Source organism: Camellia sinensis, chromosome 13, assembly GCF_055761805.1.
Source record: "Camellia sinensis isolate YWXY chromosome 13, ASM5576180v1, whole genome shotgun sequence".
Classification (NCBI taxonomy): domain Eukaryota; kingdom Viridiplantae; phylum Streptophyta; class Magnoliopsida; order Ericales; family Theaceae; genus Camellia; species Camellia sinensis.
In genome coordinates, this window is record NC_138973.1 from 22,230,092 (window position 1) to 22,256,208 (window position 26,117).

Below are 26,117 nucleotides of genomic sequence, written 5' to 3' on the forward strand. Positions count from 1 at the left end.
CAAGGTTACATTTTCCCAATCAATCCCCACTCCAAAATTACATGTTTGATTGTATTTTTGCTTTCTTTGCTTTTGCATTTTTTTTTTTTTGTGTGAGCGTGCGAGCGCGTGTATTTCAAAGACAAAAACAATAAAAAAAATTCAGAAACACCTATCAATTTAAGATGTTTTATTTTATTTTATTTTATTTTTGTGTACAAATATTTTCTGAAAATTCGAAAATACCACTTTGATGTTTCCTTGAACAAGGTTGTTTTTTTTTTTTTTTTTTTTTTTTTAAAGAAAAAAAATTCCCCCCAAAACAATTTTCTAAAGTAGTTTACTAAACAAGTTTTCTATATATATTTTTTTAAATTAAAATAAAATAAAATACAAAAACAAAAACATAACCAAACAAACAAGTCCACTTTGCTGCTAAGTGGCACGTCATTTTGTTCGGCAAACCAAGAAACTGCAGGAACTTTCCAAACAAGTGTACTCTGGTAGAATAATTCCTTGATTTGAATATGGTAACATTATTAGGTACATGAGAGGGTGATTTATGATCTGGAGTTGGGCCGAGGTAGCGACCGAGCAAATTGAGAGCCCAGCAGCGCGTTGGGCCGAGATGATCGACTGTTCGCCCAGAGAAGGGCTGCCAGAACTTGGGCCGGGCAGAACTTGGGCCGAGTGCGTCCCGCCCCAGACCGTAAAGGAGCAGCTCGGTAAGGCAGTGCTCGGTCGGACCAGGATGCTCGGTCCGAGGTTAGCCGAAGCCAGACAAGCCGAGTGACCGGCGCCCGGAAAGGCGCGGTCGGCCGAGGTTACCGTTTGACCGGCATGAAAGCTGACCACGGGGTGCTTCGGGCTAGGCTTTGCCGAGATGCCGCCTAGCCCGGTCCCCCCTTGGACTTTGCCAGGGAAATGCTGGGGTATGAGGCATGGCATGGCCGTGGTAAAGCAGCTCGGCTGCCGAGCTTCAGCTGTGAAGTCAGGCAGTTGAGATTAGGTGATGTTCAGCAAGATCTATGCTGACAGATGGGATAGCAGAGCCACGTGTCAGGAGATGACTGGGAGTGGATATGAGGCTCAGAAGGTATATAAGCACGTCTGCCCCCCCCATACGCGACACACGAACATCTCTGTAAGAAATTCTTACACTCAAACACTCTCTCCCTTCTCTCTATCCATCCTAAGGTGTGTGCTAACTTGACCGTCGGAGGGTTTTTCCGGCCACACACCGCCGGGTAGCTCACCGTTGCTTGCTCGCAGGTGATCGGACATCGACGAAGCTCGGAAGAAAGGAGTACGGGCTTGCCGGAATATCTGCTCCCCGTACAATTGGCGCCGTCTGTGGGAATTCTTGACAGACAAAACCTTGTCTTCCAGGTTCATCTGATCGCCGTCCATGGCAAACAACGACGAGTTTCCGTTGTCCGCCATCGACGGAGCCACCCCGGAGTATACCCGAAGGAGAGAGGGACCTCCTGCTGTCCACCCAATGGTTGACTTGGGAACGCCCACTGGCGGACAGTCTGGAGACGCGCGGGACAAGCGCGGACGAAGTCACGGACATTCACGGAGTCCAGACGGTCACCGGCGGAGGAGAGACTCGCACGCCAGGCGACTGGAAAGCAAGTTGAGGGATCAAGATGCTGTCATCCGGCGAATGGCGGCGGAGATGGAAGATCTCAAGCGGCATGTCAAAGGGAAATGTGTAGCTGGAGTGGGAGACCACAGTGAGCGCGCCCTCTCCCGCCGTTCAGGCGGACAGAGTCAGCGACGTACTCAGTCCATATCTATTACCAGAAGTTACCAGGTTGGTGATTCCGACGCGGGTGCAGAGAAGTCAAGTGCGCAAGACAGCACCTACAAACCCTCACGTCCGGAGACGACGTCGAGGTACTCTTACTCCGCTCATTCTGAGGATTTGCGGGCAGTCCTAAAGGAGCGGGCTCGCCGGCGTGAAGCTCAGAGAATACCGGCGTTCCAACGGTTATCTTATGGGGTTCATGCCAGCGAGGAGGTCGGAATGCCTCTACCCCGCCAAGCAGTGCCACTCTTTGAAGATACGGACTTGGCCAGGCTGAGTGCCACCCCCTTTTCCCTGGATATAGAAACAACACCACTTCCGGCAGGCTTCCACCAGCCTAAGTTCACACTTTACGACGGAAAGACCGATCCGTACATGCATGTGAGCCATTTCCGACAGGTCATGGCCGGACATAGGCGCAATGACGGGCTTATGTGCCTTATCTTCCCGTCCAGTTTAGGCGAGCTGGGCTTGAAGTGGTTCGAGAGGTTGCCGGAAGGGAGCATACAACGGTGGCATCAGTTGGCCGAGGCATTTGTTACACGCTTCAAAACTAACACAAAGACACCAAAGGAAGTCGATCATTTGCTAAGTGTCAAGATGGAACCGTGTGACACACTGAAGGCATACAACTCAAGGTACTGGGAAACCTTCAACGAAATCTTGGACTGCCCGGTCAACCTTGCAATCACACAGTACAAGCGAGGTCTCCCGGTCGGACATAGACTGCGGGACTCGCTTACCATGCACCAGCTGACCTCCATGGGCCAACTCATGCAGCGCATCAATGAACACATCCGAGTTGAGGATGACGCGTCCGCTTCTGCCGTGAAGGTTACTCCGGTGGCAACAGACAAGAAGACAGCAGGCAAAGTGCACGCAGTTGGGCAAGAGTCCAGCCGCTCAGGTGACCAAGCAGAGGAATCAGACCGCGGCTCGAACCGCAAAAACCGGGGTAGAGGACGTCGGAATGACCGGGATGACTACCCCCGAGATGACGTAGCGGACGCAAACCGAAGGTTGAAGGCAAGGACTGGCATAACCACGGTCTTCAAAATCCCAATCTACGCATACTTAGTGAAATCCGAGACGAGGAGTATGTCCGGTTTCCTGCTAAGTTGGGTGATGGACAAAAGGGGTATAATCCGCGGTATCGTTGCACGTTCCACCGCGAGAGGGGCCACCGGACTGAGGATTGTTTGCCTTTGCGGCAACACTTGGAAGAACTGGTTGTGGCCGGACATCTAGACCTCTACATTGATGGCGGGGTGAAGCCGAATCAGGCCCCGGTCGATCCCAGGGCCCAGGATGACCGAGACGCGCCTCCGCAGGGAGTTATCAATGTCATCCACGGCATCGTGGAGCCGGAGCGTGTTTGCGAACTGCGGGGCATGATAAAAAAGGCAGAACATATGAGGGAAGTTTTGTCGGTACAACCGGCCATCAAAAGGGGGAAGACAGAAGAAAGAGAAGTGATTAGTTTCACCTCAAGGGATCTAGAGTGTATCCAGACGCCGCACAACGATGCCCTAGTGGTAACGCTACGCGTCAAGGAATTTGATGTTAAACGGATTTTGATCGATCAGGGAAGCTCGGTTGAGATCATGTATTATGATGCGTTCAAGCAGCTTAAACTCCAGGAGACAGACTTGGCTCCGGCAACTTCGCCACTAGTTGGATTCAACTCGCAACCAGAGTGGCCTTTGGGAAAGATTATCCTGCCGGTCAAAGCGGGATCCGTGGTCAAACAAGTTGAGTTTTGGGTGCTGCAAGTGCCTTCGACGTACAACCTTATCCTTGGAAGGGGATGGTTACACGCCATGCAAGCCGTGGCATCAACTTTTCACCAAGTAATGAGATTCCCCTCGGCTATGGGGGCAATCGAGGAGATTTGGGGCGATCAGGTCATGTCAAAGCAGTGCTTCATGGCGGTCAACGGAAGCCGGGCTGCCAAAGGATTCGTTCAAATGATTGAGGGACCGGAGGACCAGGGTGTTTTGGATGATGTGGGTACCAAGGCTGAAGACAAGGCCGTTGAGGAATTGGTGGAAGTTCGAATCGATACAGACCGACCGGACAAGTTCTTCTTGCTTGGCTCAAGTCTCACGGCCATAGAGAGGACCGAGATGGTTGACTTCTTGATGGCCAACATCGAAGTCTTTGCATGGTCGCCTTACGACATGCCTGGCCTCGATCCAAGTTTTATCTGTCATCACCTCAACGTCTTCCCTGGGGCAAAGCCAGTCATCCAGTGAACAAGGAGATCGGCACTACATCACGCCGAGGTAGTTGCAGAGGAGGTGAAGAATCTGCTTGAGGCACGAGCAATTCAGGAAGTTCACTACCCTCGGTGGATCTCCAACACGGTAGTGGTGCCCAAGAAGAATGGAAAGTGGCGAGTTTGCGTCGACTATAAGACGGTCAACCGAGCTTGTCCCAAAGATAGCTTCCCTTTACCACGAATTGACCAGCTTGTGGACTTGACGGCTGGACACAACAGGCTCAGTTTTTTGGGTGCCTACCGTGGCTACCATCAGATTGCCATGCATGGGCCTGACCGAGAGATCACCTCTTTCACAACTCCAAGGGGACTCTTCTGCTACCGAGTGATGCCTTCTGGTTTGACGAACGCCGGGGCAACCTTTCAGAGGATGGTGACCAAAATGTTCGCTCCTTTGCTTGGCCGGACGATGGAAGCTTACATCGATGATATGGTGGTAAAAAGCCGACTTGAAACAAACCATTTGCCCGACTTAGCCGAGATGTTTGCCATTCTAAAAAAGCACAAGTTGCGCTTGAATGCGTCAAAATGTGCCTTCGGCGTGGGATCCGGGAATTTTTTGGGATTCTTAGTCACGAACCGAGGCATCGAAGCAGACCCTACTCAGATCCGAGCCGTGTAAGATTTGAAGCAGCCTAGCTCGGCTAAGGACGTGCAGCATCTGGCCGGGATGGCCGCCGCGCTTAATCGATTTATAAGCCGGTCATCAGATCGCTGCCGCCCTTTCTTTCAAGCATTGAAGTCGAAGTTTTCATGGGACGAAGAATGTGACCGAGCTTTGGCTGAGCTCAAGGAGTATCTGTCTTCTCCGCCACTGTTGGTTACACCAGAGCCGGGCGAGGAACTCTACCTTTACCTCGCCGTCTCCCTGCACGCAGTCAGTGCGGTGCTAGTCCGCGCTGAAGGAATCAAGCACCTCCCAATTTTTTATGTCAGTAAGACCTTGCTGCCGGCTGAGACAAGGTACTTGTCGCTGGAAAAGCTTGTGTTGGCATTGATGATGGCTTCAAGGAAGTTGGCACATTATTTTCACGCCCATACCATCGTTGTACTGACCGAGTTCCCCCTCAAAGCCTTGTTTGAGCGAGCAGATTTTTCAGGCCGAGTTCTTAAGTGGGCGGTCGAGCTGGGGCAGTTTGATGTGAAGTTCCAGCCGCGCACCGCTATCAAAGCCCAGACCTTGGCAGATTTCGTCGCCGAGTTCTCACCTGGCACTCATCCGGTATGCCCGGTCGATATTACCGAGGCAGATGATGAGATGCACGCAACACCAACCGAGGTACAATCAGTCAGAAGAGGTAGCGACGCGGAGATTGCGCGCACCATTGAAGCACCATTAGTTTGCACGGTTTCACCACCAGGTGATGCGATGGCGGAGTTAAGTATCATCGACCCGTCTGCTCTGTCCGGTCTCGCATCACCAAGGGAGGAAGAAATTGAACCACACAGCTCAGAACCTGCGACCGGCTTAACACCGCAACTTGGTGATTCGCCTACGGACTTGAGCATTACAGATCAACTTGCTGAGTCCGATGCCGAATCCCCAATGGGGCTGAATTGGAACCGGTCGTCACAGAACTTGAAGCCGCCCAGCCGAGCAGTTGTGATCCCATTGCCCTTCGCCACTCACAGGATCCATCAGACTGCTGGAAGCTTTTTGTGGGGGAAATGTGGAAGTTTTTTGTTGATGGAGCGTCCAACCGTCATGGTGCCGGCCTAGATATCGTTCTTATCTCCCTAGATGGCCTGACTATTGAACATTCTATCACGCTTGGCTTCCCGGCATCTAACAACGAGGCTGAGTACGAGGCCCTTCTTGCCGGGCTAAAAAGCGCAATTCAAATGAAGGCTGCCGAGCTCCTGGTGTACAGTGATTCCCAACTTGTGGTTAACCAAGTCTCTGGGATTTACGAAGCAAAAGACGACAGAATGACGAAGTACCAAGCTCTGGTCAGGGAGTATATCAAGCAGTTTGAGGCAATCAGAGTCCAACAAATTGGTTGTGAAGAAAATAGCCGAGCTGATGAGCTGGCCGGCCTCGCCTCCATGGTAGATAGTACGTCTCCAAATCCCTTGTTAATTGACTTTCTTCCGCGGCCAAGCATTGAAGACGCCGGGCAGACGGATGTACTCTGCGCCGCGCTAGGTCCTTCCTGGATGGACCCCTTGATCTTGTTCCTTCGAGACCGGACTCTACCTACCGACAAGAAAGAAGCCCACAAAATTCGGGTGAAGTCAGAGCGGTTTTGGCTCTCTCCATCTGGTGCGCTGTACAAAAAGTCCTTCACTGGCCCTTATCTAAAGTGCGTGCACCCGAATAGCGTGGAGGCCCTCTTGTATGAAATTCACGAAGGCATTTGTGGCAGCCACATAGGGGGCAGGTCCCTGGCCTACCGAGCTATTTTGCAGGGATACTGGTGGCCGTGCATGCAAGCCGACGCACAAAAATACGACCGCAAGTGTGAAAAATGCCAGAAGTTCGCCCATCAGATCCATCAGCCTGCTAGGGAACTTCTTCCCCTTACCAGTCCTTGGCCCTTCGCCATGTGGGGGCTAGATATAGTGAGGCCACTGTCAACAGCACCGGGCAACCGGAAATTCTTTATCGCGGCCATAGATTACTTCACAAAGTGGGTTGAAGCTGAGCCCTTGGCAACCATTAAAGAAAAGGACGTGAAGCGGTTTGTCTGGCAGAACGTGGTCACGCGGTTTGGCGTCCCCAAGATTTTGATCTCTGACAACGGCACCCAATTTGACGGTCGCCTATTCAGAGGATTTTGTGAGGATTTGAAGATAGAATTCTACAACTCCACCCCGGCTTACCCGCAGTCCAATGGTCAAGCCGAAGCATCGAACAAGACTATACTGGATGGGTTGAAGAAACGGCTGGAAAAGGCCAAGGGCAAATGGGCTGAGGAATTACCTAGCGTCCTTTGGGCATATCGAACAACCCCGCGACGTTCTACCGGGGAAACTCCATTTGTTTTGGCCAAGGGCAAATGGAGGCGGTCATACCCTTGGAAGTTGAAATGCCCACCCTCAGAAGCGAGAGTTTTGAGCCCGAGCTGAACACTGAGGCTATTGCCTTGGAGCTGGACCTAGTGGACGAGCGTCGGGAGAAGGCCCTCATCCATGTGGCCGCCTACCAACAAGAGCTCTCAAAGAAGTATAACAAGACGGTGCACCCCAGACCGTTCAAAGTTGGTGATTGGGTTTTGAGGAAGATTATGGGCAACACCCTGGTGCCAGGAGAAGGCAAACTAGGGGCAAATTGGGAAGGACCCTACAAGATCACTGGTCTGGCGGGCAAGGGGGCTTACCACTTGGAGGATTTAGAGGGAAGAGCAATACCGCGGCCATGGAATGCGGCCAACTTGAAACTGTATTATTTTTAAAGCTTCTGCTTTCTTTTCTTGTGCAAAGAAATTTTTTGGCTTGCACCACAGCATGTAATTCTTTTTGTCAATTTATAGAAGTAATTTTGCTTTAGCACTTGGACTGTTGTTTTAATGTTACGGACCGAGATGATGTACTCCGGTTGGAAGAGTTGGTGTTTTGTCCAACTTCGCATTCCCAACCGAGATGATGTACTCCGGTTGGAAGAGTTGGTGTCTTGTCCAACTTCGCATTCCCAACCGAGATGATGTACTCCGGTTGGAAGAGTTGGTGTTTTGTCCAACTTCGCATTCCCAACCGAGATGATGTACTCCGGTTGGAAGAGTTGGTGTCTTGTCCAACTTCGCATTCCCAACCGAGATGATGTACTTCGGTTGAAAGAGTTGGTGTTGTGTCCAACTTAGGATTCCCAACCGAGATGATCTAATCCAGTTGGAAGTGTTGATTTGTTCAACTTTGTTACAACCGAGATGGTTATTTCGGTTCATGAATTTGTTTTGTTATGATGAAATGCTTCGACCGTGTTATGGATTCCGGTCGACAAAGTGTTGTTCAAACGATGAGTTATACCGAGATATTTTGCTGAAGATGGAATTGATTACTACCGTGCAAACACTTGGAAAAATGTGAGTTTCTCATTGAAAAGAAAATCATTACAAAAGGTGGGGACAGAGCCCGGTTACATCAAAAGAGTTGGAAGCAAAAATACAAAAACAAGGAAAAAGAGAACTAAACTAGGGGGGAGAGATTGGTGAACTCGTCCTCGCCAGCATCGAGGTTGATGGTTGGACTCGCGTTCTGGGCGCCGGGCTCAGCATTGCCAGGCTGCTCTTGCACCTCGGCCTCCTCTTCCTCAGAATCTGTCTCACCGTCTCCATCTTCAAGTCCTTCCTCGGCCTCAGCTTGCAGAGCGCTGAAAACATCGTTTGCATAAGGCACGAGGTAGACCGGTAGCGAAGCTGGAGGAGGGTTGGCAAATACGTCGGTGTTAGAGCCCTGGCCGAGGTGCTCGCAGGCAGACTTCCAGCCGGCCTTGAAGTAGATGTCTTGTGTTGCAAAGACTTGCTTTTTGTAGTTTTGCTCGGCCTCGTTAAAACCGGCATTGTTGGCAGCCCGTCAAGCTTTCTTCTTCGACTTCTTCAGAGTGTCCACCTCGGCTTGGAGCTCATCTCGTTTTTTCTCGGCCGCATCCAGCTGGCCGAGCAGTCTGTTATTGTCGGAATTGGCCATTTCAAGCGAAGACTTAGCCCGGCCGAGCTCGGCTTGAAGGCTTTCAACCTGGCTGGCTGTGTCGTTGGCTTTCTGCCTAAGCCGGTGGATGCGCTCCAAAACCAAGTGTTGTTTTTGAATGGCCTGCACAAAGAAGCAAAGTTGATCAGAAAGGGAACCGAGCAAACACTTGTGAAACTTTCAAAGGAACATCGACTTACCCTGGCCATAGACTTCACCGACGATTTGACCAACCGAGTGTCGGGGACATGGTCGCTGCCGACCACGTCGCTCGGTAGTAGCAGGGCTTTGGACAGATCGAAGGCGAGCAGATGCTCTTTATCCGCCTTGATCGAAGCCGTCGCCGGGATATCTTGACCCCGGTGCTTCAAATGTGGGCGCCAGGCCGGCACTGGGTTGGGGGCGTCTGTTGGGTGCTCGGTGGTAAGTTTGGTGACTAGCTCGGCGGACGGGTCAGCCTGAGCTCTTTTTCCGGCACGACGTGCAGAGGGTTCTCGGCTGGATTGGTCGGCGGATTGAGTGGCAAGGGCGACCACGGCGCCATTGGATTGACCGGCGGCTGGCGACCGGGTTACCACGCTCGGCACCTCGGCGGATGTGGCGGTGAGCAGGTTCTTGATTCGACTTCTTTTGGCCATTTCTTGCTCGTCTGTTAACCGGATTAACGGGACGTTGGGTAAGGTTGGATCTGGCGGTGGCGAAGGAGCTCTGAGGAAGTCGGTTACTCTACTCCGGCTCGGAGCAGAATATCTGTAAGTCGGCGTGTAGCCGAGTAAGTCGTTGCAATCTCGGTGGGAATACCGAAGCACGGTCCGAATAGCCTCAACGTTGGGAAATTGGTAATTGGCTTGCAAGGCTTGGATTGCTGCAAAAGAAACAGGAAAACCATTAGTTACAGAGTAAAGAGTTAAACTGACCGAGCAAGTTTGAGTGGCTTACACGAAGAACCGAAGTCCTTGTTTATAAACCAGCCCGGCACCTCGGCTGTTTCATAGTTGCCCGACACCCAGAAAAAATCGTCGTCGTGAAGATCTTTATCCGGGGTGCCGGTTACAATTTTTTCCTTGCCCGGCCTTATCTTCAGGTAATAAGCTAGGCCGTCCCCGGTGTGGCCCATTGTGTATTGCCTCAGTATCTCGGCTAGGCCTAAGTTGGTGCCTAGCCGATTATTCAATTCGTGAACGCCGTTGATTATTCTGTAAGTGTTGGTGGACACTTGTGTGGGTGCCAGCCCGGTGCGGCGAAAGAACTCGGTTATAAGAGGGTTGAGCGGAAAACGGAGGCCCCCTTCGACAATAGAGAGCACGGTGAAGGGGCATTGGTCAAGTCTGCCCCAAGGTGTGGTCTCCTCTTCAGCCAGTTCGAGATGAACATCGGCCGGGATGCCGTAATCCTCTCTGAAAGCGGCTAGCGCGGCCGGAGTATCCACTAAGAAGCGGAATTTCCCCATTTGTGGCCGGCTTAGTGTATCCCGGCTGAGGGGTTTGGCACTGGTTATTGGATGCTGCTCGGTCCTGAGAGCCTCAGGAATGACAGTGGTCCCCTTGGACTCTGCAGGAAAAGGATAGCAAGTGTTAAGTGTTAGCGCGGTCGCGCAAAAGGAGTTGGATTTTAGCTCGGTCATTAAGGGTGCCAAACCGCCTCGGTTGTTTATCTAAGGAGCCCGGTCCCCCAAGCAGTCCAGATGTTAGCTCGGTTGAGCGACCAAGTCCTTTTGTTATCTCGGTTTTTGCTGGGGTTGAGACAAACTTGTTATTTGCTCAGTTGGACTGGTTTTTTGGATCAAAAGAGGACCAGGAGCCCGGTTCACCCCAGTTTTTCAGTGTTCTTCATGAAGATGAAGAACACCAAGAACAATGGGAGATTGGGTGCGGATTCTACGACCTATGCCCTAATAGCTATGTTTTTGTGCCCTAATGTGTGTAATATGAAAGAAAATAGCAACAAAGTGAGGGTGGAATAACTTACCAGTGAAGGGCAGGACCTAATCCTTCAAGCACGAAGAATGGCAGGAAGTCTGGATGACGATGCGAGAGCTCTGAGGTCGAATATCGAAGTGACAGTAGGAAGATTTGGAGTTTGAGAAGGACATGTATGTATAGGCGAAGGAGACCGCCCAAATTCAAATTCTGGCAAAAACGGCGGGTTGGTTGCCCGATGACCAATGGCAGCCCGCCACGTGTCCCCATTTATGGCTACAACAGGACTGAAGCGACGGGTTGCAAATACGAAGAGCCAACTGAGCTACTTTTGACGAAGAGGATGTCAGCCAAGGAATATGACCGGGCAAGTTTGCAGACAATTATGTTAACTAGCCCGGTCGAGGTTCGGCGTCTTGAAGACCGGAGAAATGTTATCTCGGTTGAAGTGAGTAATCCCAGTCACGCTTTCGCGGATGGAATTAAGCGGCAATTGAGAGGGTGATTTATGATCTGGAGTTGGGCCGAGGTAGCGACTGAGCAAATTGAGAGCCCAGCAGCGCGTTGGGCCGAGATGATCGACTGTTCGCCTAGAGAAGGGCTGCCAGAACTTGGGCCGGGCAGAACTTGGGCCGAGTGCGTCCCGCCCCAGATCGTAAAGGAGCAGCTCGGTAAGGCAGTGCTCGGTCGGACCAGGATGCTCGGTCCGAGGTTAGCCGAAGCCAGACAAGCCGAGTGACCGGCGCCCGGAAAGGCGCGGTTGGCCGAGGTTACCGTTTGACCGGCATGAAAGCTGACCACGGGGTGCTTCGGGCTAGGCTTTGCCGAGATGCCGCTTAGCCCGGTCCCCCCTTGGACTTTGCTAGGGAAATGCTGGGGTATGAGGCATGGCATGGCCGTGGTAAAGCAGCTCGGCTGCCGAGCTCCAGCTGTGAAGTCAGGCAGTTGAGATTAGGTGATGTTAAGCAAGATCTATGCTGACAGATGGGATAGCAGAGCCACGTGTCAGGAGATGACTGAGAGTGGATATGGGGCTCAGAAGGTATATAAGCACGTCTGCGCCCCCCATACGCGACACACGAACATCTCTGTAAGAAATTCTTACACTCAAACACTCTCTCCCTTCTCTCTATCCATCCTAAGGTGTGCGCTAACTTGACCGTCGGAGGGTTTTTCCGGCCACACACCGCCGGGTAGCTCACCGTTGCTTGCTCGCAGGTGATTGGACATCGACGGAGCTCGGAAGAAAGGAGTACGGGCTTGCCGGAATATCTGCTCCCCGTACAGTACATAACAACTAGAAATTCAAAGGCCTCGTTTGGGAACATGCTATTTTAGTAACTTTTTGGCTTTTTAGCTAAAATATGAAGTAAAAAAAACTAGTTTATTTGGGGTGGCTTTTTGACTTTTTACGAAAAGATGTGTAAAAAGTAGAGAGAAAAGAGAATTTTTGACTTTTTGGTATAAATTATAGGCTTTTTTAGTAACTTTTTTGACTTTTTGACTAAAATATTAACTTGCCAAATGGGGTGGATCTCACACATGTGAGTGTTTTTGATAGAAATTTTAATAGAAAATTTGAAATCTCTAACATTTATATTAAATTTTTTTTACGACTACAAAATTCAATTACAAATTTTATAATCAAATTATCTCATAAGAGAGGATGGTGTCTGATTTGATGATCAGATTACCACTTTTAAGAGAATTGTATATGCTTAGGTGTTCAGATTCTATAGAGGTAAAAGAAAAGTAACAATTAAAATCTTCTAATGCTAGCAATCACATTACACAACATCAACATAAGGCAGAGTAAATAACCAATCATATGTTTTTCATCATTTGAGTTAAAAAAAACTATATTATATAAATTAATAAATTCTTAACTTTTACTACTTTAATGATATAATAAGCATGTAAAGTTTATGAAACTTGTTAATTTATACAAACTTGAGTAAAACAATTTAGCAAAATTAGTTAGCGGGTATATAGAAAACGATATGTGCATCAGAAAAAAAAAAAAAAAAAAAATCACCAAAATCACCGGTCTCTCACATTTTATTTACATCTGTAAATGCAAGCAAAATATTGAAGTGTCAGTTATTTCACTGACTGAATTTTTCGGTGATGGTAGCACTGCTAGTGCTGATACATGAAATGTTGTGATTGGATGGGAAAATTATACAATAATTTCGTAATACTGGGTGGTCATACTCTTTCAATAATCACTATTCACTATTCATTATATTTCTCAGGTTTCTTAATCACCCAATACAAATAGTTAATATTCTACATTTTTTCAGTAATGATACTATCATGAAATACCACGTGACCATACCCCGGACTACCAAATAATCACTCGATTGGATGAGGCATTATCTGTTGAATTAATACACAATATTAATATACCAACTGGATATAATGTTTATTAATAATAATAAAAAAAATAGACATAATGTTAGGTGAAACTCATATTAAGTGATTGGACGCATATGTATGTGTTGTGTCTTAATTAATGTATTAATTGATACACTAATTAGTATTTTTTACATTTCTGATTAATACAAGATGCTTTCATACCCAACCAACAAGAGAAAGGAAAAATTATTCAATACTCTAAAATAGTAATTATTAATCTAAATTATGGAACCTATCACTTTTAAGTTATAGGAGACAAGTAATGTGTGTCTAACCTGTAAATAAAAATATGACAAGCTCCATAAACTTTGAATAATTTCCCGAGTGAGAGAGGCGGTATGACTATAAACGAGAGTGAAGGAGTAGCAACAGCTGACTCAGAAAAATTGTTCTCACACTATATGGTCACGGACTCATAATTATTCACCAATCAGGTGCATACCCAACAATTTCTTTTTATTTCTTTTTGTTTCTTTTTGCTTCTCTCTCTCTCCGCAAGAAATTTTAGACTATTTAGTTAACCAAAGCACTCCATAGGCCTTCTCTCTCTCTCTCTCTATTGTTTTTGTTTTTACCAATTTGCTTGTTCAACTAGAGCATGGCAGAGCAGCATTTTCAGCTGGAGGTTCATGAATCTGGTTTAAATCCTCATAAAGTTGCAAATGGAGAGTTTGATGATGATGGAAAGCCCTCAAGAACTGGTAGTACTCTTTTTCTCTCTCTCACACACACTCTCTCTCTCTCTCCTGGCTAAAAAAAGCTCATGAATAACCATGTGGGGGTTATCTACATGAAGCTTTTGCAGATATGTGACGTTCTTAGAGTCATTCCAAGTTCATTGTCCAAATTTAATGCTCATGGTTTTTTTTTTTTTTGGTTTGAAAGGAAAAGAATAGCTGCTCAGATGTTTGTGTTTAATTCTTTAACAGAGTTCTATGGAGGAAATATTTCTAATAAATATAGTATTCTTTTTTCTCCCAAATAATGTGAGGAGAATTTTATGAGACTTCTTTTAATTTGGGAGATGTTTCTATCCAGTCTACTGTGTGGATTGGAGCGCACTGTTGGTCTTGTGAGGCCCAATATGAGTCTCGGTTTGATAATTCAAACTGTCAATGTTTAGAACTAGTTGATTACTTTATGTCTGTAAAAAATCAAATTGATTGGATATCGGTAGTCTCTTAATTGAAACACATTTTTGTTAACAATTTATTTTTAAAATCATATTTACTAATGACAAAAATATATTCCGATCAAGGGACTGTTGATATCCTATTAATGTAATTTTTTGTAGGCATAAAGTACTCGACGAGCTCTATACATTGAATAGTTTGGATTATCGAAACGAGATCTGTAGCAGACTTCACAGACCTAACAGTATATTTCAATCTACACAATAAATTGGAGAGAAATCTCTTCTTTTTAATTTAACTGAATATATAAACATTGACATAATAAAAATGGTAAAAAAGAATTAATATTCATATCAGAACTCTCATGAGAGAATCCTTTCCCATAATGATTATAGGAATCTCCATTTTTTGACGATGTGTTTAGTTGAGAGATTTGTGAAGAGATTTTGAAAGAGAAAGGAAAAAACTATGTGAAACTAGGTGAAATGTAGGTATATTTTATTCACATTTTACATACTTTTTTATTTCCTTTTTTAAATTCATCCTCAAATCTCCCACTCAAACACAATATAAAAGTCAAACGTGAGAGACCTAGGTACAACCAAAAAAAAAAAAAAAATAAAAATAAAAATAAAACTTTTCTCAAAATTAACTTGAGCCATATTTTGACCTAAACCACGAGTAATAATTATGTTTTTCAAAAATTTTATGCCGATGATGTGTCGAATTAATAACATGGGGCTAAATAAATGATTGATTATAAAAAAATATTTATTAGACAAATGATAAAATATGGCGTGATTTAAATAATTTCCGTAGACATTCTTTGGTGCATGCCCTGAGGCACGCATTATTTTAAAAGTCAAAAGATCGGACCACATATGTGATCTATTCCAGCAGCCATGCTTGGCAAAAAGTGTATGCAAATGTAAAATGTAATTTACTTTTGCAATAAGGTATATCTCTTAATTTATCATAAGAAATTTTAAAATCCTCTAAGTTCAATATATTAGTGTGCAAAGGATAATTTAAAATATTTTATTTTTTAAGCTCCCTAATAAGAAATGTATTTTTTTATGAAAGATAGATTAATATTTTTTTCTCTTTTTTTCAGACAATCTTATCCTAGATATATGTCTTAGAGATTGGAATCAAATCTATCAGAGCAATGAGGCCTTGAAATTGATTTGAGATTGAGACAAGTTCGTTGTAGAGAGTCACTAAGAGAGAGAGAGAGAGATAGAGAGAGGACCGACGAAGTTTGCTATTGTAGTGATACTCAAGTTGTGACAAAATGATATATACATGGAAATGAAGAGAGTGAGGGGGATGTAGAAGACGTAAAGCTTCTTGATTGTTATTTGTAGAGTTTTCTTCAAATATGTTGATTTGTTGTTAAATTGTTTCTAATATGAATCGATGTTTGTTGATTCGACGGTAAATTTTTTTTTTTTTAAAGATTTTTATAGTTAACATGGATTTTATTTGATAGATTTTGAAGAGAGTATTATAAAAATATTAATTTTATTAAAAATTAGTAACTAGATCAAAAGTTATATTATTTTAAAGTTTAAAATATTAAATTACTCATTAAAGATATTTTGATAATAGTAGTATGTTGTGAACTTTTTAAGATTTTTTTTTTGTATTGTCCTTAATGCATTAAAATTTTATTATGAGAGGGTTTTAACTAAATTTCTCATTTAGGATCCCTAAATCACCCTTCATGATGTGACATTGAGGTTAGGCCCTACATGATTAAATATTTAACAAATCAAAATTTGACACTTGTCAGACATATCATTAGGAGTGACTTTTAGAGATAATAAATTAGGTGTCTCAAGTTTTTTTTCTTAATTTAGTCACACTTAAAAAGAGCAATACAGATATCTCAAAAGTTTGACCAAATGTCTCATATTATTCTATACATGTGAGACATTTGGTATAATATTTTTCTTAAAATAAGTATAGTTATTTTTATTTATATATTTATTTATTTTTTTTTGGGGGGGGGTAGGATATTAATTTGTTAGTAACTCAAACTCTTCACTTTTCTCTCACCACTTAGGGTGATTACAAAATCATTGGGAAACCCAAAGTGCAAAATAATTTTATGTATTTCCTAATATTGCTATGTTAGTATGCAAAATGCATTATTTAGACTTCAATTAATGAGCTTATCACTTTACCACACAAAGGCCCTGTTTGACTAATAATGAGGCTGTTATTAATTTATAAAATGAAAAATGATATACGTTCCGAATTTTTACTAAATAAGTGACCAAAAGTCTGATATGGGTGTGGGGATGTGAGATATTTGGTTATTCATTTGGTAAAAAAATTAGTATCCCTAATATTACCCCTTATAGAATTAGAGTAAGATTAGTTATCTAGCTGGATTAGTAGAATAAATAACTCACTCTTGTTCATATTTGTTTTGCAATAAATATAAAAATATATAATCTCAAATGTATGTTTATTTTACACTATTAACTGTAAGATTAAAAAAATCGCTCATTTTGTTGAATAGAATGTCCATTGCAATCTCATCCAAATAACAAAAATTATAACCAAACAGTGAAATATGAGTCCTATGAGTTAATAATACCAATCCAATACTATAATTCGTCCAATCAAATTCAATCCAAGAGTCCTAAATGTGTGTTGTTGTGTTGCATTAAAGGGAATTTGTGGACTACAAGCGCACACATAATAACAGCCATAATAGGTTCAGGAGTTCTGTCCCTGGCCTGGTGTGTGGCTCAACTCGGATGGGTCGTTGGAGTCGCCACACTGCTCATCTTCTCCCTCATCACACTCTATACTTCCAATCTCCTAGCAGATTGTTACCGATCTCCCGATCCAGCCACCGGCAAAAGAAACTACACCTACACCGATGCTGTCAAAACAAACTTAGGTAATATAAACAGCAGTGCTAGAAACATAGATAAAATTGACAAAATGGGACACATGCATGAGCACCCTTTGTTTCTCATATCTGTGTCCCATTTTGTAAATTTCGTATATGTGCACTTGGAAATTTTCCAATGGAATTACCCTATATATATATATTTCATTGCACACAACACATTTCATGAATGAATGTTCACTACTACGCCTAAGTTTTAATTTCTTTGAAATTTGAATGTATCAGGGGGAGCAATGTATGTGGCATGTGGAATTGTTCAATATGCCAACCTCTGTGGGATGGTTATTGGCTATACAATCACTGCCTCAATAAGCATGGTGTAAGCTACTTCAAAAGATTTAAATTAATTTAAAAAAAAAAAGTAAATGACACTGTTATCCCTTGAACTAAATTATTTTCTTATATATTTTGGCTTTTTTGGCACTACCTGTTGACATATTTTTCTGGAGACAAATGGCTGAAAGGATAAAAAGAGCCAGTTGAGGGGGTTGTGAGCCTACCTTGGTCTTATTTTGATAATTTGAACAGTTCATTTTGTAGGGTTTACCAAGTAGACTGTTCATTCAAAAAATGAAGTTGATATCGGATTATGGTAGCCACATGATTGAGTCACATTTATCTTAAAAAAAATAGATGGTTTATTTTTGAAATCATATTTGTTGTTAATTATTTCAAGACAAATAAGTTCTGATCATGTCACTATAAATGTTTGATCAATCTAATTTTTGTATAGAAGATCTGTTCGGTGGGTTATATAAGATGAATGATTTGGATCACCAAATTGAATACCCAAGGACTCTCAAATGAACCATCCAGTCCGATTAAAAGCTTGATCCACGATAAAAAAAAATGGGCAGTTGAGAAATTATGTTTTTTTTTAAATGCCCTAACAAAAATGGACAGAAAGTTGACATTGAAGCACTTCTATAATTGAAGGGTATATTGAGACAAAATGTAAGTACCCGAGGGATGAAACGAAACAAGTAAGCATAGTTTAGGCCAACAGTGTAATTTATCTATATATATAAAAAAAAAGAAATGAAATGTCCACATAATATATAACTATGAAATGTGATGGTTTTTCAGGGCCATAAAAAAGTCAAATTGCTATCACAATAGAGGTCGTGAAGCTCAATGCAGTTTTTCCAATAACCCATACATGATTGGGTTGGGAATTCTTGAGATTTTTCTTTCTCAAATCCCAGACTTCCACAAGCTTTCAATGCTCTCCATTGTTGCAGCATTCATGTCCTTTGGTTATTCCTTCATTGGAATGGGACTTGCCTTCGCAAAGGTTGTCTCAGGTAAATCTCTTTCACCTCTCTCATCATTTTGAATGCAACAAAAAATATAAAGAACAAGCATATTGTTATAATGTTTCTCGTACTAAAATCCCATGTATCGAAAAAAATCTTTTTATTTTTTATTTTTATTTTTCTTTTCTTTCTTTTTTATATATATATATATATTTATATTATAAATATATTTCAAAATTTTAACTAAAAAATCTTACTTTAAGAGTCTCCTCTCATGAGGAGGAGTCTCATTGAAGTTTGAAGAGATTATGAAAGTCTATTGCTATTTATAAAAAAAGATTTTTTAAAGAGAACCTACAAAATTCTATGTGAGGTTCAATCAAATTATTTGAATCATATTAATTGGAGGAAGAGTTGAAAATTTCATTTCCCTCCAAAATTAAAGCTAGCATTCAATCAATTTGTTTGGAAGAAATGTTAAAAAAATTTAATTTCTTTAAAACAAGTGACTTTTTTTTTTTTTATCAATTATGACTTTATTAAATATTATTAATAAATACTATGCAATAATTTTTATTTTTATTTGAGTATTTATATATATATTTTTATTTATTTATAATTTATAATTATATAATATTAATTATGACGTCACGATTCAACCACTTTGACCCGACGGTTGAACCGGTGACCCGTCCACCCAATCCCTTTTTCGGTTTGCTCACTGATTCGGTTTTCAAAACATTGCATCCCAATTTATAAGTTGATTGATGCTAAAAGAACCATATGATGTTGGTTACACCCAAAATAAATCTAGTCGCATTATTCAAATTCTAAGCTATGTATGTAACATTGATGTTTCTCATATCAAGTTGACACATTTCTTTTGGTCACCAATAACATATAAGTAATTTAATTTTCCTTCCATTTTCTTTCTCTCGACAAATCTAAAACCAAAACATAGAAAACATATTTTATTCTAGGCCTAGCAATTGGGCAAGAATGGCTGAGAATTATTAACAAATAATGGGATTTTGAAACAGGGGGAGGACAGAGGACTACCATGACAGGAGTCGAAGTTGGGATAGACATATCTGCGGCTGAGAAAACCTGGAGAATGTTTCAAGCATTTGGCGACATCGCATTCGCTTTCTCATATTCTCAACTTCTTATTGAAATCCAAGTGAGAAAAAATCAATGATCAAGAACTTTAAATATTGGGTTATTAATCAAATTCAAATTGTGTCATTTTATCAACAGAAAATCAGGTCAAGGATATAAAAAAAGAAAAAGAAAAAGTGTCATAATGTATTTGCTGTGATGGTTTAGGACACATTGAAATCATCAAAACCTGAAAACAAAGTGATGAAAAAGGCTAACGTGATGGCGTTGTTGACAACTACAACATTCTATATGATGTGCGGTTGTTTTGGCTACGCAGCATTTGGGGATCGTGCACCAGGCAATTTGCTAACCGGCTTTGGATTTTACGAGCCATTTTGGTTAGTCGACATGGCCAACATTTTCATTGTGGTGCACCTCGTGGGAGCATATCAGGTTCAAAATATTACCAAAAACTTATCTAAATTGATAAGTCACATGATTCTGTTTGGAAATCTTGTATCCTCTTATCCCAACTTCTCTCAACCCGCTACAATGTGACGCTAAGAGAGGCATGAGATGAGGGGACACGACATTTTCCAGAAAGAGGAAGCTTATCTCCAGTCCATTATATTTTTCCTGGAGGGTCTTGTTTGTGTGGTTGTGGGCTACCACAGGCCTATCTCAGTGATTTAAACCGTTTAACTTGTATGGTTTGGATTCACAATTAGGCCTATCTATTTTTTACATAAATAATCTGTTTGGCGAGATTTACAGTTTGAATGGTGTGGATCACCGAATTAAGTTCAGGATAGGCTCACAACAATCCAAACTAAAAACCTTCTAATCCAATTTTTGGACCGAACACAAGCTTAGTCCTTTCCTAGCTCCACAATATTTAAGATGATTACAATTCTGAAATGGTTTTGGGCAGGTATTTTCACAACCCGTGTTTAGCGCGGTCGAGTCGTGGGCTAACATGAGGTGGTCCAAGTCCACATTCGTAATGGGGGAGTACCCGATGGCCATTGGCAACAAGTTCAAGTTCAATGCCAATTTCTTCAGGCTAACCTGGAGAACCATATTTGTCATACTGGCAACCACTCTGGCAATGGCGTTACCCTTCTTCAATGACATACTTGCCCTTCTGGGCGCCATCGGGTACTGGCCGCTCACAGTTTTTTTCCCGGTGGAGATGTACATCGCGAAGAGGAGAATCGGGAGGTGGACTAACCAGTGGCTCGGGCTCCAGCTCATAAATGTGGTGTGCTTCCTTGTTGCATTGGCTGCAACCTGTGGCTCAATCCAAGGTCTGAGTAAGGCTTTCAATGCCAACAAGCCCTTTCAGGCCAAAGAGTAAAATAACAAGCTCTTTAAATAATATATAATCATATGAGCTAGTATTATCGGTCATTGAGTTTGTGTCCATGCAAGCATTATGTGATGCTCTGCTAATTAATTAGAATCTATTTTGCAAGTGTTTGAGAAATGTCTGTGAACGTTGTTTTATTAGTTGAATCCGTGACTTGGCTTTGTATTAAACAATTATAAATCTACTATGCAACTCTAATTTCTAAGCAACTCACTAATACAACTACATGAAGCCCAATTTATCAGGGCATACTTGCCATCGCTAAATATTTTAGTTTTTGCAGTGGTGGTGTGGTGGCAGCGGTAAGGTAATGGTGGATGTGATGGTGGTGGCAGTGCGGTAATAGAGTGCTATTGGTAAAACTTTAGTCCCGAAACTATTTTTCAAAATATGTTAACTTTCGCTTTTTTGTTATATCAAATGCTAGAAAATACAAATGTCCCTCTCTCTGAAAGTTACAAGAAAATTCATTCAAACAAACGGAATGTAAACTCCAAAAAAGACTTGAACAAAACTTGTACGAAGGAGAGACCAAGTAAAATCTTATGTGACAATTGTTTACTAAGACAACCAAGTAAAATCTAAATATTTAAATATTTATATTAGCCTTCTACAATTTAAACATTTTTATATTAGCCCCCCAAACTTATAAAAATCTCATTAGCTCCTCCATACAATTTTGAGTATTTATATATATAAAAAAATCTAGCTAAAATTTATTTAGTTTTATTTTAGCCCTCCAAAATCTAAATAAATTTTCCTGGACTCCTTTGCAAAATTTATGAGTTTTGAATGGGAAGTAGATTGATAATTCTAAAGTAGATAATTGAATAGAGATGGGAAAAATACGTTTTGTTTAAATCTTTTTACAAGTTGAATCATTCATGTAAGGATTTTAAATAATTAAATTCACCAACTTATTTCAAATTTATCAATTCAAATCTCTCAAACTCATTCTTCAAAATCCTAACCAAAAAAAAAAAAAAAGTCATTCTTAAAATCTGAACGTAAAATACTTCATTGAATTAAAGTTTTACTCCATAAGCAAGTGATTTTTTCATTCTAAAACCATAAACCGAAATGCAACCTAGAAAATTTTATCTGCTAATCTATTGGCTTTTTACATGTTTGGAAACTTTCAAATAAGTCACATTTTATTTATTTATTTATTTGTCTTTTGTGACATTGTTTCAAAATTGTGTACAATTTTTTTAAAAAAATTTTCCCGTCAGTTTTATGTTGATGAATCTAATGAGTGTATTTATTTTTGAAAAATTTCAAAAAAAAAAAAAAAAATGCCAAAAGTCCACTATTTTCAACTTTTTTTTTTTTGTCTTTTCGGGATTTTTTTTTTTTATCAAAAGTTAAAAATTTTCAATTTGTCATATTGAGTAGAATTTAGAAATTTAATAATTTTTGAAAATTTTTATCAAAAAAACAAACTCCAAACACCCATGATTTTTTCCATGTTTTACATTAATGCACATATTTCCCCTAACATCCAACCACATTTTTTTTTGGTCTTATAAAATTGACTATCAAATTTTGATAATATCTGACATTTTACAATGTATTCGTTTAAGGACTCCACATTTTATATCTTATACCAGTAAATCTCATCTTTTTCTAATTGGTTTTGCCTTTCCCAACATTTTATATCTGAGAAGATAGAACTTTTTTGCTTTGTTGACCCCAAAATTTGGGTGTTCAAAATTCCACAAGACAGAAAACATTAGTAGAACATGAAACTTGAAAGCATAGAAATTTACAGCTTTATAAAAGATAAAAATAAAAAATTTAATTCGGTGACTCTTTACGACTTCCAAGTTTTCAAAGATTATATGTCTAAAAACTTTTTTTTTTTTTTTAAATTTTTTTAAGGGAGATTTATTAGGAAATTCTCTTTTAACTACTCTATCTCAATTATTTTATAACGTATATTTTAATAAGTCTTATAATTTAAACATTTGATTCACCTTATCTATCATATTTAAAGTATTTTATAGATAATTTTATCCTTACAAATATTTTTTGAACGCTCAGCAATTTAGTAATATGAACATTTATATTTTACAGTATGAATGTTCACATCACGGAACATTCGCACTACAAAAAATTAAGGTTTTAGAGACCCAAATTTAGAGAAAAAATTATTTTGTAGGGACTAAATATTTTTGTTACAAAAGTGTCGTTATTATATTTTTAGCAACAAAAATTGGACATTAGTGATGAATTATTATCTTTTTGAGACCAAATTTTTTGTCTCAAAAAATAAATCATTTTGAGACCAATTTATTTTGTCTCTAAAAGTGTATTTATTAGTGACATTTTTAAAATTTTGTCACTAAAAGCCTTATTTTTTACTTTTCGAGATGACCTTTTAACGACTATCCTCACGACAATAGAAATTAGTCCATAAATGTCTTTTGCAACAAAATTTTCATTTTTAGAGACCAATAAATTTGGTTTCTAAAACTTTTATATGTTGTAGTGTCACAATGTCAATGTGAATATTATTATTAGGGGTATTTTGGTAACTATGTTACTTATAAGAATTTTTGAAACATAAGAAAATAATTTGGATTAAGTGATACATATAAGTAGGTGAAGAGAGATTTACGAATAATTACTTCTTTTTTTTTTTTTTTTTTTTAAACTAATAATAATGCGTTTGGACCTCTTGAAATGTCAAAAATCATATTAGAATTTTGAGGGAATTACAAATAAGTAATATGTGAGATAGTAATAACAAATTTAAGGTGTAATTAGAAGTGATAATTGTATTAGCAAAGGCTGGTTAAACAAATCAAATGATTGGAAATATGGCAAGAGAATATACTAAAATCAAATGGTTGTTCTTTTGCCTTTTAGCTCTTTTATCTTTTTCCAACTTTAATTAACTATTGGTTTGGGCAAAACCTTCAGTTGATTCATGTAATATATTTCTATATTAAATGAAGTTCTCCTTTATGCTTAAATGAACAAACCGATACAGTACAGGTGAGCTTTCAATCTCAAAACAGGGAGCACTGATTCAAGCGTAATTTCACTTTTATGTTGGATTCAAATTACTATAATATAATAACTGAATTATAATAATTTAATTCTAAAAATTTGTTATTCAGTCCTAAAAAAATTTCTAGTTAGACTTAGGTTAACTTCATCCAAATTCCACTCTTGGTGTCTATTGCTTTGGGAAAATGCTCCGTAGCTTGAGAAAGTGAGGCTCGAATGGCCTGAATGGTACGGAAAATATTATCTTACCGGTAAGAGAATAAAAAAACATCCTAAAACGACGTCGTTTTGGGATTTCGAGCTACTCGAGCCACGGAAAATTCGAGCTACGAATCAGAATTGATTGCTTTGGACCAAGGCCTTTGGATAGGTATTTTCACAACCCCTATTTAGCGCACTTGAGTTGTGGGCTAGCAAGTGGTTGTCCAACTCTACGTTTAACGGGGGAGTACCCGATAGCCATTGGCAACAAGTACAAGTCCAATGTCAAATTTTTTTCTGTTGTGTTTGGTTGGGGATTTGAGAATGAATTTGAAAAGAGAAGGAAAAATGTGAAATGCAAGTATATTTTATTCACATTTCACTTATTTTTTCTTTTTTTTTTTTCAAATTTCTCAACCAAACGCAGCGTTAGACTATCTAGAGAACCGTATTTGTCATACTAGTGACCACTCTGGCAATGGCATTGATTGCCCTTTTTCAACCACGTGGTTTCCCTTCTGGGCACCATCGGGTACTACCCTCTGACAGTTTTTTACCCTTGTGGAGGTGTACCTCAAGAAGAGGATAATTGGGCAGTGGACTAGCTGGTGGCTCGGACTCTAACTCATAGATGTGGTGTGATTTCTTCTTGCATTGGCTGCAGCCTGTGGGTCAATCCAGTCTGAGTAAGGCTCTCAGTGCCTACAAGCCCTTCCAGGTCAAAGACTAAAATAACAAGCACTTCAAATAATACAATCTGATAAACTAGTATTATGTCTCATTGTGTTTGTGTTTGTGTCTGTGCAAGCATTATGTGAATTAGTTAAGATTATATTTTGTAAGTGTTTGAGAAATGTGTGTAAAAGTTTTTTTTATTAGTTGAGTCAAAAGGTCTGAGACTTGGTTTTGTACTAAACAATTATGAATCTACTATGCAATTCTAAGCAACTCACTACTACTACTACTACTACATGAGCCCCAATTTTTTGCCCTAAATAATTTTAAGTACTTATAAATGAAAAATATTTTGTTACGGTCTAACACAAATTTTAAAATATTTTAATAAATATTTTTTTATTAAAAAAATAATAATTATAAACTATTATTTGTATAGCTTGGAAACCCAATTGGTAATTTATAATTTTTTTAATCAATTAAACCATTTCCAATAAATTCATGCCTCCACCTTTCATATCAAGTTTTTGTTTTTGTTTTTTTTCATTTAGTGGAATTTTTATATTATTTGATACTTACGACTAATACAACTGTAAGGATAAATTAAAAAGACCAATAAGAAAATAATTTATAATATGAAAATGATGCCAACGATAAAAATATAAATGAAAAATAATATTTATTTTAATGAACATGACAGGAATATTCATAACACAATTGTGTAAAAAAAATTATATTTTTTAAGGTCGACATTTTTATTTAAATACATTACCAATGCTGCAATAGAGACATCACTGGTTTGTATTATGATCGTTTCCATGTTTTACACTAATGGACATATTCTTCTCCTAACAATCTACCACATCTTTCTTCCTACTTTTTTTTTTCTTCTCATTTTCTTATTTTTAAATAATAATGCTGTGGTCATCAAAATTAACTACCAAGTTTTGGACACTATCAAATATATTACCAATATACATTCATTTAGTGAACCCCACATTTTATATCAATCACACCTCTCTTCTAATTGTTTTTGGCCTTTCCCCACCGAACTTTTGGGTGATACGGGAGTAGTTCCCTCAAGATTTTATTTTTTTCGTAACTTGTATGATTCTGTTTACATATCCCTCAAGACTCTATTTTGTAGGTTGGAAAATGCTTGGGACCCATTTTTGGGGAGACCTCCACAGTGATGTGGACCAATAATATGTTAGTATTGTTTTTTTTTTCTTTCTTTTTCTTACTTGGACCAATCACAATCACAAGTGAGTGGAGGTTGTGGGGGTGATGTTTTGTAGGAGTCTGAATTATTACTGTTTGTAGGTCTCGTGTGGCCTCATAATGGTGATCCGAATAGGTATCAAAGGAAAAAATATTTATAAAATTAGATAATATAGTCATT

The 26,117-nt window shown here is 40.4% G+C and overlaps 1 protein-coding gene across 3 annotated transcripts; it reads left to right on the top strand.

The window, feature by feature from the left end:
• Nucleotides 1-13,211: 13,211 nt before the first annotated feature.
• LOC114258024 (amino acid permease 8) lies at nucleotides 13,212-21,033 on the top strand. Of its 3 annotated transcripts, XM_082901715.1 has the most exons (8): nucleotides 13,212-13,470; nucleotides 13,632-13,737; nucleotides 16,853-17,086; nucleotides 17,324-17,417; nucleotides 18,185-18,402; nucleotides 19,395-19,534; nucleotides 19,681-19,908; nucleotides 20,387-21,033. In XM_082901715.1, the coding sequence occupies exons 2-8, from the start codon at nucleotides 13,635-13,637 to the stop codon at nucleotides 20,810-20,812; spliced, it is 1,443 nt and encodes a 480-aa protein (XP_082757841.1). In that variant the 5' UTR covers nucleotides 13,212-13,470; nucleotides 13,632-13,634; the 3' UTR covers nucleotides 20,813-21,033. The 3 variants fall into 3 exon arrangements, with proteins under 3 accessions (XP_082757841.1, XP_082757843.1, XP_082757842.1); XM_082901716.1 differs by lacking the exon at nucleotides 13,212-13,470 and having other exon boundaries at nucleotides 13,517-13,737; XM_082901717.1 differs by lacking the exons at nucleotides 13,212-13,470; nucleotides 17,324-17,417 and having other exon boundaries at nucleotides 13,495-13,737.
• Nucleotides 21,034-26,117: the final 5,084 nt, after the last annotated feature.